The sequence below is a fragment of the Tubulanus polymorphus genome, chromosome 3 (genome assembly GCF_964204645.1).
Source record: "Tubulanus polymorphus chromosome 3, tnTubPoly1.2, whole genome shotgun sequence".
NCBI classification, from domain to species: Eukaryota; Metazoa; Nemertea; class Palaeonemertea; order Tubulaniformes; family Tubulanidae; genus Tubulanus; species Tubulanus polymorphus.
Window position 1 is genome coordinate 26,721,001 of NC_134027.1, and position 16,014 is coordinate 26,737,014.

Genomic DNA, 16,014 nt, shown 5'->3' on the forward strand with positions numbered 1-16,014 from the left:
ACTCGCCTTTTGTTTTTTAGAGATTTCGTCGGATAGAATTTTCGAAGAGTCGAGAATTTTGATGGCAGTTTCATCTTCTAAGATGTTACCCTCAGATGCGGATAATGTGTACAGAATTTTATCTTCAATTTCTTTCAGTTGTTTTTTATTGGCAGCGCTCTGAATGATCAAAGCTTGACGTTCTTCTTCGAGTTCCGGCCTGTGAGAAATGTGTTAAATCATTACCATCACTTGTTACAGTTTATCAGAGTTTTACGTCTCAACTCCAAGTAACAGTGTAACCCTGTGGGTCATAAGAGACGGACAGGGCTTTTATATAGGTTGTTATGGCTCACAACCTAGCTAAGTTAGCAGTATGTGTCTCACCAGCTAACGCCAGAGGGGTGGTTTCGAACTAGGAACCTCTTGGTGCCCAGTCCTCCACTCAACCAACTGAGCTAAGTGCACAGTCACTCTCTATTCGATGAATTCATATCAACTACAGTCACTTGTCTTTGAAACCGAGAGGTTAACTGTATTCAACTTTATGATATTACCTTTCTTTAGCGACGACAATTCCTAGAAGCTGATCCTCCAAACCTTCAGGTGTAATCATAAAGTTCAGTAGTGAAACCTTAGTAGCGATCTCTGGTAAATAGTGCGGATTACGTAATTTAGTTGTGATGTAAAATCGGAAATCTTGACTGTATTCAATCGTATTTTCACCCAAACGAATCATTTCAACACCACCTTGAAAATAGAAATTGTGATAGAATGAAAATTCATAATATCAAAGCCATGAATCTAATATCAAAAATAGCTCCAGAATGAAATGAAATGATTAGAATTTGTCACCATGATATTTACAACTATGTGAATCTTTCGTGATAAATATTTATGCATTGAGTGTGAAAATTTGAAAAAAAATTTTTTATATAAAAATGTGGTATGACATTATAAAGGCTTGTGATGAAATAAAAAGATGAATCGGGAAAATATGTTCAACCTATCAGAGGATTTCCTTTACTGTCAGCTATAGAATATAATATTCATATAATATTTATTGAACATTTATTGTCTAAATTGGTCGGAAACATTTCATCAAAACTATGTTTTATGAGCAGAGCTACAAGAAATAGAAATCTAAAGAAGCACCATTTGATTCTGTATTTGAGAAAATTCTGATGGAAAAGGAGGCATTTTGTTCAACCGGCTAAAGGAAAACAGAGAGTAAATTTGATTTGATTTCTCGGAAATTTGCGAGAAAAATACATCGATCTTAAATACATCGAGCAAAAAGATAGAGGAAATGATTAAAAATGATATGATGATAATATATAGTTTAATAGGAGGAAAAGTTTATAAAAGAATCATTGGTTCTTCCATCATATACCACAGGTATGGGTAGGTAAGAACATAGAATTCTAATACCTGACTTACCCATTGACACTAATTCAAAAACAAACATAACAAATAACATTAATCAACGAGACAATGAAATATGTTTCTTTAGACAAATGACTAAAAATCAATTGAAGAAAAGCCACAATTATGAAGTAAAAACTCAGAGGAATTTCATATTTCGAATTAATTTCCAAAACAAATTTATACATCAAAACTCCTCTCGAATCTGTTTTGAAAATGGTTGATACCAGTTGAATCAAAACGTCAAAATCATCTATCAACTTTACTTTGTATTTGTGTAGTTTTTCCCAAACTATGAAATATTTTTCTAGATTTGAATGAACTATAATCAAACTTTCTCTAAACTACGACGATGAACACAAAAACTAATGTTACTTACTTTGTTTGAATGTTTGTTTAAGAAGAAGAGGTTCCAGGGATGGATCTAAGTCTTCGCCGACGTTCTCCAGTAAGACTGGATTACCGAACGTAATCGAATTTTCTAACGTACGCATGTAATCGGCGTCGGTTAGTTTTATCACCGATAGCGATAAATCTTTCTCCGTATTTTTCACCCATTTATTTGCCTGACCTTGAGGATCGATCATCAATGGCCTGAATTAAATACATAGAATTAATAAACACGTGAAAATCTACTTGATAAATCAACTCGTTTTCAAACTCTCGTACCATCTTCTCGAGTTGGCAACAATGACACCGTTATCAATAGAGAACGCGTCTCTAGGCAACCCGGCTATATTCCACGCTTGTATTTTGATCGGTTCACCCATCGTTTTAGTCAGAGAAAACTCTTTACTACACGGGATATTCTTCATCTAGAAATGAGAAATAATGAATTCCGATTTCAAACATCGACCACAAAGAGCTGAACACAAACAAGTAACGCAGTTCAACAGTTTGACAAAACAAACAAAATGAGTTCATTTCCAACGCTTTGGACCTAGTATAAAATTTTAACCAAGGCCTGTGGAACCGACTGGCTGGAGTATGAATGAGTAATAGCGAATTAACATATAAAACAAGAGCTGAACACAAACTAGTAACACAGTTCTACAGTTCGATTCTTGAGACAAAATTAGTTCAGTTCTTATGTTATAAGCCCAGAGTTAGATTTCAAGTGAGGCCCGTGGAACTGAATAGTTGTAGTATAAATGATCACATAACCTACCAGACAATTGTTAACCCAATCAGAAGTGCATTCATCTCTGAAAGCTGATGTGAATGGTCCTAAGTAAGCGATTACACCGGCTGAAATCAATACATCTCCGGCCAGATTGTCGTATATAATCTGTAGTTGTTCGGCAGCTTGTGTCCATCTGTCTTTCTCTCCACCCAATCCACCAATCAGTTTCTCAGCTCGTACAAGTTTCTTTCCGCAGAGATCCACTTGGAATTCGAGGTTTTTCGCTTTTTCAGTCGCTTCTTCGAATGTTTTCTTCAGATCAGCCAATCTATAGAGAGAAATAAACATTCATTTCATCAGATCAGGGGCTGGTTTTATAGATCTCACATCTGGAGGCGGTAAAACTTCCAAATTTTTAAAGGGAGGACCCCATACCGTCATCCGTGGTCCTGCGATAAATTCTAAACTCATAACTGGTAGGGTCCAGGATCCAGTTCCACAGTTCTGAGTTAAGTTTGACTCAATTCTAAACTCATAACTGGTAGGGCCCAGGATCCAGTTCCACAGTTCTGAGTTAAGTTTGACTCAATTCTAAACTCATAATTGGTAGGGCCCAGGATCCAGTTCCACAGTTCTGAGTTAAGTTTGACTCAATTCTAAACTCATAACTGGTAGGGCCCAGGATCCAGTTCCACAGTTCTGAGTTAAGTTTGACTCAGCTAGGATCTGAGGCTGGAGCAATGAATATGAATGTAAACGAACCTAGCTTCAACTGCAGCTAACTCTGCTCTCTTTTCATTCAACGTTTTCATCGTGCTGCTCAATTCCGATTCAGCCTCGGCGAGTCGAGCTTTCTTCGGCGCGACGACCTTCGCTACACGATCGTAGATCTCCATCGCGCACACCCATTTACACAAACCCTCGGCCGCCGACGAAGCCTTCGCTACTTTAGACGGATCGAAATCCGGATTCGTGATGTATTCTTTTCGAATTTTCGCCATAATCGGAACGGCAATGTTGTCCTTATCGTATTCTTTCAGTTGTTGTAAGAATGCCATATCGCCGAGGATACGCTTCGACGGACCCCAGTAATCCATGATCTTCCCGCCTGTGCCCGCCGGGTCATTGATCTTATCAGGTTTAACGTCTTTCATAACGCAAACGGCGGCCATTACGAGTTTCACTCCGGCCGGAGGACTCTTCATCGATTTAACGACGGTAATATCGGCGGGTTTTAACGTATTCAACGCCGATAACGCGGCTTCTAAAGCGGGAATCGCTTCCGCTAACTCCGCTTCGCATTCGTCTTTCAAAGCTTTAGCGGCAGACGCTTGTTCGTTCGCGACGGCTTCGTCCGCTTTCACTTTCTTACTCGTTTCTTCAACTTCTTTCGACTCTTTCTCGATGACGATCATCATTTTGTCGTTTTCTTTCGCCGTTTCGACGAGCTGCGGCTGAAGTTCCTCGAGTTCTTTCTGCATTTCGGCGACCTGCGACGACGCGAACGCAAGTTTATCTAAACCGACGATGTATCGTCTGCGCGCTTTCATCGTTTCGTCTTGTTTCTTCGTAATCAACGATTTGAACGAATTGATCAATTCCAGATACGACGTCGGAGTTACGTAGTTATGGCGCCCGAGTTTATCGAGGAATTTCTCCGATAAAACTCTCGAACTTTGATGGAAATATTTACAAATGAAAACCGCGTTGTTTTTCATATCGTCTTCCATATCGACTTCTTCTAAGAATTTATGGGCGACTCGTTCGAGGGCGTCTTCGGGCCAAGCTTGGAACCAGTCGATCGTGCAGCAGTTGATCAACGACGGGAATTGTCTCAATCGGTTTCTGAACGCGTCGCCGATCGGACTGAACGCGATGATCACGTGAAGATTCTCTTTACATCGATTGACGAAGAATGCGAATAAAGCGAGCGGACTGAAGTCGGCGTTTTTATCACCGGCTTGAGCTGCTGGTCGTACAGCCTACAATATAAATACACATCACTGCACATACAGGTATTGATACATTCAAATCGCATGAACAGTAAACTTGACTTAAGTTGGGCCAGTTGTTCAAAAGTTGGTTAGAGTTAACCGATGGATAGTCGACATAGCGGCGATTAAACGTTCATTGTTACTATGGTATTCATCCGCCAGGGTTTGCAGTTGCTCAAGAGATGGTTAAAGATAACGGGCTGATGAATATCATAGTAACTATGAACTTTTGATTGTCACTATGTCAACTATCCACTGGTTAACTCTAACCAACTTTTCAGCAACTGCAGCACCTGATCAACTCAAAGAAAACAATTCTATTCAGAATTAACTGTCTAAATCAGGGAAAACTGTTTAACTCATAGATAACCATTTAGCTCAGAGATGAAAAACTACACCATCCAACTTAGATATCTCAAGTCGGACAAATTTCTACAGTCTTAAAAGATCTTACTTGAGCAGAGTCTACTGTATTTCCATTACAAACTACTGTCATCACTTACCTCCATAATCTCTGCCTTTTCATCAGTTGCGAAAAGATTCGGAACTTCTCCCGTGTTCAGAAGATTATCGATATCTTCCAGGAATGATTCATCTTTTATTTGAGTATCAGTGATCAGGAATACCGTTGATTTACCCTGAGCTCCGGTCGATTTAAGCAATGCCTACAAAACGCCAAAAAAGAAAAGACAATGAAATGCTGATGTGCGAAAAAAAAATGCTTACAATTTTCCATGTTGAAATGAATCGAGAAACAAACCTTTAAATCTTCTCTCCATTCGTTCTTTCCGTAGTTTTTAGAGATTTCTGGTTGGAATAAAGCGTGTCCAGCCATTGAAGTAGCGAGACGCGTGAGAGACTGACGACCGCTGCCTCCAACTCCGACCAACAGAGCGTTACCTCCGGGTGAACGCAATACACGACAAATACGAGATAAATGTTCCAGCACATATCTGTAAATGAATTACACAAATAATTTAAACCAGGAATTGAATATTATAGATACAAAAACAATAATTAAGGAACCCATCTTCAGCAGGGTTTTGATAGAAGGTATTCTGGTTTAGGAATGGGAATCGCGAATGACAAACTCTCTACCGGCCACTTCTATCAGGTTTACAGCTTACAGTACTATTCCTGAAGAGGTAGAGCATAATCTGGTCGAAACAAACTCACTAGAGGAGAATTCTGGATCAATTGAAAACCTGCTTCAGATCATACATGATTTCGATCAGATCAACACTTGTAATATTTGGGTAAAATTTAATTTGCCAAGCACAAACAATCTAATCAAAATCCAAGATGGCTGCTTCAATGTTGTAACTAACCTGAATATGACTAAATTCATTCTAGTCTTGTGTGTATTATTGTATTCCTCGAGGCATTGTTCGACTACTGTATATAAATCCTTCAGATTGAGAACTTCCTCGTAAACACGCTCTTCAGGTTCTAAATCCGGATTCATATAATCACCGAACATTAAACTACGTAAATCTTCCTCTTTCACTTTAGCGCCGCCTTCACCGCCGTTACTCAAATGATCGAACAGATTGTCGAACGTTTCTTTGAAATATTCTTTACAGCATTCCTTAATAAGCCTGAAATATTGACAGGAAAAAAATATGTGAAGCAACTACAGATAGACTCAATCGACATTGTTCCCACAGTTTTACATAAATTCAATATTTCCAAGTCTTTCCGATTTCACAAGTATTTCATGAGTGATTCTTCAATTTTCCTAATTGGAAATGAAGAGATTCTATCACACTACAGGGACATCATCATTTTAATAGTGCTGACTAGTTGGATTAGGTGATTTTCAGGAAAAATTACTGAAGGAAGTTGTCCTTAGGGAACCAATTGACATCCTGGAACTATGCTACGTGAAGTGGAAAATGAATTTCCCAGATATTTCCAGGATTAGAAGAAAGTCGATCAAACTTGCAGACACTTCAAAACCAGGAAATATCATTTTGAAGTTTTCCCCGATATTGTGGGAAACTTCATGTTTTTAATACTTACTCATAAAGCCATGTTTGATCAGCGTCATCAATCAGTCGATCGTAGAACACTCTCATCACCTCGTGTACCCATAATCTCGTCAACACTTTCTTACTTTCGACTTGAGTTTTTCTGATCAGACAACACCCGAGAATGACGCGCGAGAAATCTCTCAAATTAAACACGTAATGAGATTTCGCCGGAGTTGGTAATAAATTAGCCATCGATTCTTTATAAACGTGAAGAGTCGCCTGAACGATGTTGTTACCAGCCGTGAAGAAATCAGGTGCAAACTCCTCATTCTGAAAAAATAAATCATTTTTTTATTTGTGAAATTGATGAAATATTAATACGATAATCATTGATGAAATGCTGTGCGTTGTAACGATGATATAAAATCCAACACTAAGGATGAAATTTGAGTATGAAATGTTTCCTTAAGCTAGTAGTTGAATACGTATATTCTTAGAGTCATCTTCAGGAATACAATGTTGTGACAAAATTATGAGGTATACCCCAGAACGAAGATATATATCTTATTTCTTTATTAGTTTCTTAATTATAGACTAAATATATATCTCAATATTTCGTCACAACATAAGTATTCTTAAAGATTACTATTAGGATAAAGTTGAAACGTTGAATGAACTATTAGCTAAAGAAACATTTCCGGACTCAATTTTTCATTCTTATTGTGGGAGCAAATATCGAGATGAATCCAGGATTGATGAATAAAACTTACTCTGAGGTAGGTACTCAGCAATATCGAGAATATCCGAGTCATTGTCTCATCATTAAACGGAGTAATACCGATGATATTGAAATGTCTCAAGAATCGAGGAGTCACGTGATTACGACCTCCGCCGGGCGGTCCCATCGCCGTTAGTAACTGTATATCTTGTAACGTGATCTTCACGGTATCTTTCAAATCGTACCAGTTTCCGTGATCGAAGTATTGTCTCAGTAATTCGATAGGTGGCTGAGCGCCGTAGATCTCTTTCATTGGCATGTTCAAATCATCGACGAATATAATCGCTTTCTTGCCCATCTGAGGTCCGAATACACCTTTTCGTCTTTTATCTAATTTCGACATGATTATGAACTACAAGTAGAAGAAAGGATTATCAAACTTAAGGAGTATTGAGCAGTCGGCCTCCTACACTGAATAACCCAGAGCTCAACCCTTACTGGTTGTAACTTTGAGGAGTTAAATCTCAAGACTTTGTCAATCTCTTCGACTGAGTCAGGATACAAGTCATCTTGTCAAAGGCTTTTGTCATAACTGTTCTGGTAACAGAGCCTTTAATCATTTGCTGCTCCAACACTAGATAGATTATTATCAAATTATCACTATCAATATCACTGACATACCTGTGTCTGATTGGCTGTGGTTTGAGCGGAGAAATTCACAAACGCTGGTAGATATTTATCTTTCGATAAACCATTCATCAGTTTCTCCTGGACGTAGACACTTTTACCGGTACCGGTCGGACCAACAAACATCAGAGGTCTAAAATTCATAAAACATTCACATTATTTACGGTATACATGATCATTCTAACCAACTGAGTGGCTGACTGAGTGACTGATTGACTGACTGACTGACTGACTGACTGACTGATTGACTGATTGACTGTTTGACTGATTGACTGTTTGACTGACTGACTGACTGACTGACTGATTGACTGACTGACTGACTGACTGATTGACTGTTTGACTGACTGACTGACTGACTGACTGACTGACTGACTGACTGACTGACTGACTGACTGACTGACTGACTGACTGACTGACTGACTGACTGACTGACTGACTGATTGACTGACTGATTGACTGTTTGACTGTTTGACTGATTGACTGACTTACCTTCCATGTTCAATACACACTTCCATAAGATATGTGTATCTAACTGTATCCATAGTCGGAACGAGTATATCTCGTATCTTTTTCCCGGGGAAACGATCGGCACCTCTCGTAAAATCAGTCCACGCTTTCCAATTACCTCGAGCTTTTTGCTGCAAAACAAAACAAGTCCCTTTACAGAAATAACGTCTTCAAACATTTGCGACTTTTATTCAACGCGATATCTATAGACATACCTCGAACATGTAGTCGTAAATGAGTCCTTCGTTCGGGAATGCTACGTCGATTTTACCGACCGCTTTCGGAATCGGATTCGAGTCAGATTTACCGGAGAGCAACTCTCTGAAGAATACGTCAAATTTATCCCGACCGTCGGGATCGGCAAGAGCTCCGATAGACCACGGTACCGAGAACATGAACGCACACTGTAAATATATTCAAATACAAATAATCAGAACCTGGTTCGACATTTATGAGTTAATTCTCAGTGTTCACCACAACAGGTTTTAGAGTGGCTGCCACCCCTTTCATTTTTACATCTACCCTCTAAAACTCAGCCACACCTTATAAAGTATCTGCTCCCTCTATCAGAGTGGATCCCAATATTATATCAATGCTGATAATTCCTTTGAAAAATATCGAGTTAATGTGAAAAATAGAAGATTCCAACAGAATTAAGCTTTATTTTTACCGAGTACTATAGAACTGGTTCCGAGATTGTTGGGTGAATTAAACTTCAACACTCAAACTGATCGAACTTGTGAAACTTACAATGAGCCAAGTTCGTAGATGTTTATTGTCGAGAGCATCTTCTTTACTGCAGGCGTCAGACATCAACATCTCGACGAGGTTCATTAGAGAACAAACCAAATTAGTCTCGCTGTACGGAACATATTCCTGAAATCAGATCATCAAACGGTCAATAAATACTGATGTCAAAGGTATCATTCTATTTCAGATACGGTTTTTAGAAAATCACCTTGCAATTCTTTCTGATAAACTGTAATGACGGATCTACAATCCATTCGAACAGAGCTGGAATCAATTCTTCATTGTCTTTCAACATCACGTCTGATATTCTGGCCATCCATGATTTCAGTATCGGTCTCCAGCCGAGACTCGTAGGTTCCAAATAGATCATACCACATCGACTGACTGTAGCTGGCTGAAATACACAGCAAGAGATATTGACTTTCTCTTACAGATTTATACATTCAATTCATCCTTGATCTAATCAAATAAGGTAGAATGATACAAAGAACATTCAAAGAAGTATAAATAACCTTAGGTTAGGAATCTTGAGGAACCTATCTTTTAAGGAAATGCAATAATGAAAAAAATTCAATTCATAATGAAAAAAAATTCAAGAAAAAACATAAATATAGAATTTTTGATTTACGAAAACTGTCTATAAATTCTATGTTTAACACAGGTACTCAATAATATGATCAATGTTATAGCCATTCATATCATATCTTTTTGTAAAGGAAATTTCAAATACGTTTTCATCACTAGAAATAAGTGAGGAAATATCTACTGAATTCATGTCTAAACTTACCGAAGCTTGAGCCAAATCCATCGTTTCAAAAATCAAACTCATTACGTTCGACATTTGAATAATTTCACCGCTCATTAAACACAGTTTCTTGTTGTCGTCCAATACAGTATTCATACTCTCAATCCATAGTGTATCAATAGGTCCATCAAATATCACCCATTTTCTGTCGAGACTATCATTGGATGCGAATTCACGGAATGTATTTGCGACTACACCATCAGTCCACTATCAATAAATAAACACGTATACAGTGAGTATTGGTAGATTCAAATAACATTTGAAAATCTAGACCAGTTCTAATAATTTCTTGAGAACTATAGAACTGAACCCAGTTCCACAGTTGTGAGTTCACACTTGACTCAGAGTTAACTAATTGAAAATGAACTAACTCTGAGTTAAAACTACACATGTAGTTCATTTTCAATAAGTTAACTCAAAGGTCAACTGAACTGTAGAAATGGGTCCTGGATCATGAGTTATGGTATAAGAAAGATTATTTTACCTCATGTGAGACTGGATCAAACTGACCAAACAGTTGACCCATCGTAATAGCCTTCGGATTGACTGTACGATACATGACCTTCTCGAATGTCTCCCCGTGACCTTGTTCGTTTAATAACGTCATCGCTTCAGCTAATGTATGAATGACTGTCGTTTTACTGCCAAACGGTTCCCCGACCATCATAAAACTGAAATCAATGAATCAGTAGTGTTAACAATCATAAATTGACAAATGTTTTCAAACTTTCTAGACTGAGACAGGATGGTAGCTTTTCTCTGACCATTCCCTAACTTAATCTGCTAAGAATCCAATCATTTTCAACACAGTCAAGTATGTAAGACATAGATGGAAACTGTTTGATTTTATGCACAATCTAGCAATCTCAGGTAAGTGGCTGCACCCTGTTATTGTTTGTCTAACTTTTTAGACTAAGAAAGGGCGGTACATGTAGTAACATGTTAATACATTTTGATAAACTTTTCAGTCAATTTATAATAGTGGGAGTTTTACGTTTCATCATTACTACAACATCACTGATAAAGTCATGTTTACTTTCTCATATCGGTATTTAAGAAATATTGGTTTATTTATCGAATGTGTAAAAAAACCTACCCGTGTCTGACGATCATCATTTCATAAGTCTGAATAACTTTCTCGATGAAGAATTGTACAGGTTGTACTTTATTCCTCTCGCAGACTTCGTGAACGGCCTTCAGGAATATCTCGTAGTCGGCTTCGGGCAGTTTGATTCCCGGGAATAAATCGGAAATGATACCTTGGAACAGCGGGATGTCGTGCGACAGAAACTTGGGTAAATTTACATCCAAGATCGAACGCAATAGCTGAAATAATCAATATATAATATCATTACAAACATGTCTTGTATGAATTTTGATGAAAAACGGTTGAAATTAGCATCACCAAACCAGACTAACGACTGATATTTCTGATTTTAGTAGTTTTACCAGAGTAATTGGCATCACCAAACCAGACTACCGACTGATATTTCTGATTTTTTGTAGTTTTACCAGAGTAATTTGAGATCAAAAAGTTTCAAGTAGTTTCATTGAAAATGAACTAGAAATTATTCTGATTTTAATATTTTTTGGAGAAATTGAGCTCTTGAAAAGAGTAGAAAGAAACTACTCTGAAATAGTAGTCATAGTCAGGTCTGGTCAACACTTGGCACATACCAGGATATTCTCATCATCGTCGGGGAATTTTAGTTTCAGATTTCCGGCGGCAGAAAGAACGGCTTTCACCGCTCTCATACCGTAATCGTAGTGAAACTGCGACGACAACTGTTCCGAACACAATCTGTACGTCGTGACGATTTTAACCGCTAAATTCCTCGCGTCCATGAATCCGAACGAGTAGAGCGAGATCTCGCCGATCATCGCGTAGTCGGGGACCATCATCGCGACCGTACGGAACAGAACTTTAAGATTATCGGGTAACTCGGAGCGACCGGCGTAACCGGGGTTCATCGTGATACAAACGTAACAGTTGGCGTTTAATCGTAATTCGGTGCCTTCGAATTCGAACGTTTCGGCTTTGGTTTGAACGGCTCGGATTATGCAGAGAATCTGCTGAGCTACGACTGATAACACTTCCAGTTCAATACGATTGAATTCATCGAAACAAGCCCACGCACCTGCAGCAGCTAGACCTTTGAAAAACTAACAAATAAAACAACAAGATAAATATTATATTTGACAAACAAGGAAACATGTTCATTAATTGGAAATTTTGGAATCAAATGACTTGACAGGGCGACCACTTTCCGCCAATTTACATGTTTCAACGCCAAATTCCCGGAGTGGATCTGAGGAATTTCTTGGTTTAAAATTTTACCATTCATTCATCTTTAATGAATCACATATTGATAAAGAAACGTGTGGTCAATAACATATCAGAGTTTTCTAGGGTTTTTGAAAAATTTGTCAATGCCCCAAGTTTTCCCTGATTTTTTCTAGATTTTTCTAATTCCCTGGATTACAAGGTTTTCCAGGTCAGTGGCCACCCTGCTTGATTTACCACGAGGTGGTGTGACCCCAGCAGTTCAAACCTCTCCACTGTGAACACCTCTGCACAGCAAGCATTTTGCCCAGAACAAAAGGCGTTCACTGCAAAGAGCTTTTGCCGTATTCAACCAACTAGGAAAGTTTGCTTGAAACCACAATTTGAAACTTACCTTGCCCATAGCGATATAATCCAGACCATCGGAACAATTAAACACAACGCACTGAACGGCTAACGCTTTCGCTAAATCTTTAGTCGTTTCAGTTTTACCGGTTCCAGCCGGACCCTCGGGGGCGCCGTTCAAATTCAAATGGAACGCACCAATCAGAGTACGGTAACACCTATCGGTCAACGGTGTTATCACAAGACTGAAAATAAATAATCATAATTAAATCAAGATGAGGTCTTATGATTAGGACTCGGCTTTGCTAGTATCTTGCGGGTACTAGATCTTTTGTTAGGATAATAAAATTGAAATGAAACTATCTTGACAAGATACAAGAAATTTCTGAAGATGTTTTGATTTCACCAATTTTTCACCACGATTTAGGAAATGTTTGATTAACCCTTTCAGTGCGTCTACACCGCAGTGCAGTGTATGAATCGGTGATGGATGTTGCTAGTACACCGCACTGCGGTGTATTGTTGTAATCAGTAATTACTAATTATCTCTCTTGAAAGATGGCAGCACCTGTCAAACATAGTGAAATACTAGTAACTAACGATACACCGCGCCGAGGTGTAGACGCACTATAGTGGTATTCCCGTTATTCAACACACTAGGGTGGAATTTTTCAAAATTTTCAAATTATCTCCAGCACTATAGGGTATTGATTAGTCAGCACTGAAAGGGTTAAACAGGAACGTATAATAAACTAGACGTCTGTGATTCAATTCATTTCCATGTTTTCTTGTTAAGAAACTTCAATGAATGATAAACTGAGATAGCACCAAACTTAGACACGGTGGAATACTGATCTCGTATCCTGGGAAGAGACTACTCTCGAGCCTCGATAATGATATGATATTACGTGTGACATGTTTGTAATACTTACCGCGTTGTATTACCGAGATATTCATACGCGTATTTCACGCGAGCGTTAGTTAAACGTACGCGACACTGATCATCCTCTTCCCAGTAATATCTCATCTGAGCGAGCCATTGAAAATCATTCTCATCGGAAACACCTTTAAAAATACAATAATATTCAAACACGATGAATAACACACGTAGTGATAGAATAGTGAACAAACATGCTTCAACATTCCATGCTCTAAAATAAATAGTGAAGATCATTAATCATATGTGAAATATATAACAAAGTTAGATTTAAAACGTTGAAAATACACAATCTAATAGAAAACTCGTGACCAGAGCTTTCAATCCATGGTACTTTATCAATGTACTACTATAATCATGTACTTTCTATAAAAATTGTTTTTCAACTTTTAAAATCTAAGTTCATTTAGATTATAAACACAGATGAACATATTTCAGTGAAATATCCAGTAAGAACTTACAGAAATCCGCTGTTTTTTTTATAGATATATAGAATATTAACTGTAGTATTAATCAATGGTATTTGATGGTATTTGATGAAGCTGATTTGTGTATATAATGAACAAACCTTTCTGTGCCATATCAAGTACAACATCTCTAGCGTGTACATCTATAACGACTAACGCTCCTAATGTTATACGTTGTTGTTTGGTCAGTTTGCCTCGCACCAGTTTGACGATATCGCTTAGTTGAGCTTGTAGTTTCTCGTAATATTCGAACAGACCTTGTGAGCCATATTTCAAAGCCTCGTGAACTTCTAAAGTCCAGTATATTTGCGATACGCACAATACAACTTGACCGGGCCAATCTTTAACCCATTCTTCGCGAGCTTCTTTCGCGTAAGCCTTTATTAAAGTGAAGAAATAACATTTCATAAAATCTCATTTCATAAGAATGTATGTAAAACCAGTGCCACAATATTAAAGATAAGCAGCAAATATTCATTCTTTAAATCGGACATTTCAGGTAGAATTCTTCTACTCATCTTGATGATGATTGTGGCTCTGTTTACATAGTAGTAGCTTCATCGGGTAAATGAGTAAAGTCAATGGAGAAACAATAGTATTGTGACACTCATTTACCTGATGAAGGTTTTATCCACTAGTAACAAAATCTTGTGAATTCTTATAAAATCAAGTTAACCTACATTGTACTACTTGTATTTACGTGTAACACTAAAGTCTATTCAATATTTACCTCTCTAGAAACTGCAATCACGTCTCTTACAGACATCAACATCACATCCTGCACCTGTAACAACCATTTCTCTACAGCGCCTCGAGCTTCTGATGTACTGATTACTGAACTCAGTTTCACTTTCTCTCCCTCACTACTGAACATCGCATGAATATCCAACTTGCTGTCGAATTCAAGTTTAGCGATTCCTTCGAAACATTTCTTCAAGTGAGGCTGCACGCGCATCGGATCTTTAGTTTCCGACAATATCTCCAACATTTCATCATTTGACAAGAAGAAAAATCTGTCGCAAATGAAAGAAAATTATAATCATTTAGATGGAATTCTATGGGAAATACCACGAGGATAGATTAACATTTTGAAACTACACAGTTATGGGACCAGTTGCTCATAAGTTTATTAAAAATAACCAGCAGATGAATACCGTAGTAACAATGAACCTTTAATTGTCACTATGTCGACTATCCACTGGTTAACTCTAAACAACTTTTGAGCAACTGCAGTCCCTGACACGGTAGTTACTGTTTAGTTTATGGGAAGATATGTACAGTAAACCACACCTAACTCAGACAAACTGGGACTGGCAAACTTAACCCAAGGTACTGAATGCAGAAATAAGATTGATTCTCTTACAGTATTCGAAGGACAGCTCATGACATTTCTGTTCGAATCATGTAACGATTCAAAAATGACAGTGAAATTACGCGCAATCCCCGGGATGGGACCCGGGTCTCATACGTAGAAAACAAGCATGCTAACCAGTAGACAGATTTAACTAGTCCACTTGACCAGAGGTGTTAGAATGATTTAGGTTTTGGTAGAGTTTGTCACGAGTCTGAGTTAGGCATAGTTTACTGAAATGTAACAGATTCTAGAACTTACCGCGGGAAGAAAATACGTTTCTTTTCGAGATATGCGTTCAATCCTTTATTGATACGATCTAATAAACCGTTACTATCGAGTAATTTCTCCAACAATCCGGCGAGATTCGTAGCGACGAGAACTTTCGGATCTTTAACGACGTGTTTCATGATATCTTTCCAGTTACGATCGACCGTCATAAACAAACGACCTTCTTCGGGCATCTGTTGCATGATGTCTTCACTGGAGAATATCGGTTCCAAGTATAACCATTGAGCCTGTACCTTCAACCATTCATCGATCGTTTCTTGAATACGCATCAATCTCTCTTCCCATTCCTGAAATATTCATCACATTAATTCATCATGTATTCATCATATCAATGTTAGGTACAATACACAGATTCAGAATTATGAATAGATGCGTTTT

At 38.0% G+C, this 16,014-nt stretch overlaps 1 protein-coding gene across 1 annotated transcript in view; it reads right to left on the bottom strand.

Annotated features, from left to right (window-relative positions):
- The window catches only part of LOC141902714 (dynein axonemal heavy chain 12-like), a 34,490-nt gene that overhangs the window by 8,857 nt on the left and 9,619 nt on the right, over nucleotides 1-16,014 (bottom strand). Inside the window, exons 19-43 of the mRNA XM_074790556.1 lie at nucleotides 15,607-15,923; nucleotides 14,725-15,007; nucleotides 14,096-14,372; nucleotides 13,523-13,655; nucleotides 12,640-12,835; nucleotides 11,639-12,124; nucleotides 11,058-11,287; nucleotides 10,446-10,632; nucleotides 9,944-10,168; nucleotides 9,365-9,550; nucleotides 9,157-9,282; nucleotides 8,622-8,810; nucleotides 8,389-8,537; nucleotides 7,894-8,032; nucleotides 7,265-7,624; nucleotides 6,544-6,824; nucleotides 5,850-6,119; nucleotides 5,282-5,474; nucleotides 5,025-5,186; nucleotides 3,290-4,509; nucleotides 2,573-2,855; nucleotides 2,074-2,219; nucleotides 1,784-1,998; nucleotides 537-729; nucleotides 7-199 (exon numbers count right to left, since the gene is read on the bottom strand). Coding sequence (XP_074646657.1) covers nucleotides 7-199; nucleotides 537-729; nucleotides 1,784-1,998; nucleotides 2,074-2,219; nucleotides 2,573-2,855; nucleotides 3,290-4,509; nucleotides 5,025-5,186; nucleotides 5,282-5,474; nucleotides 5,850-6,119; nucleotides 6,544-6,824; nucleotides 7,265-7,624; nucleotides 7,894-8,032; nucleotides 8,389-8,537; nucleotides 8,622-8,810; nucleotides 9,157-9,282; nucleotides 9,365-9,550; nucleotides 9,944-10,168; nucleotides 10,446-10,632; nucleotides 11,058-11,287; nucleotides 11,639-12,124; nucleotides 12,640-12,835; nucleotides 13,523-13,655; nucleotides 14,096-14,372; nucleotides 14,725-15,007; nucleotides 15,607-15,923 — 6,639 coding nt within the window. The remainder of the gene's footprint in view (nucleotides 1-6; nucleotides 200-536; nucleotides 730-1,783; nucleotides 1,999-2,073; nucleotides 2,220-2,572; nucleotides 2,856-3,289; nucleotides 4,510-5,024; nucleotides 5,187-5,281; nucleotides 5,475-5,849; nucleotides 6,120-6,543; nucleotides 6,825-7,264; nucleotides 7,625-7,893; nucleotides 8,033-8,388; nucleotides 8,538-8,621; nucleotides 8,811-9,156; nucleotides 9,283-9,364; nucleotides 9,551-9,943; nucleotides 10,169-10,445; nucleotides 10,633-11,057; nucleotides 11,288-11,638; nucleotides 12,125-12,639; nucleotides 12,836-13,522; nucleotides 13,656-14,095; nucleotides 14,373-14,724; nucleotides 15,008-15,606; nucleotides 15,924-16,014) is intronic.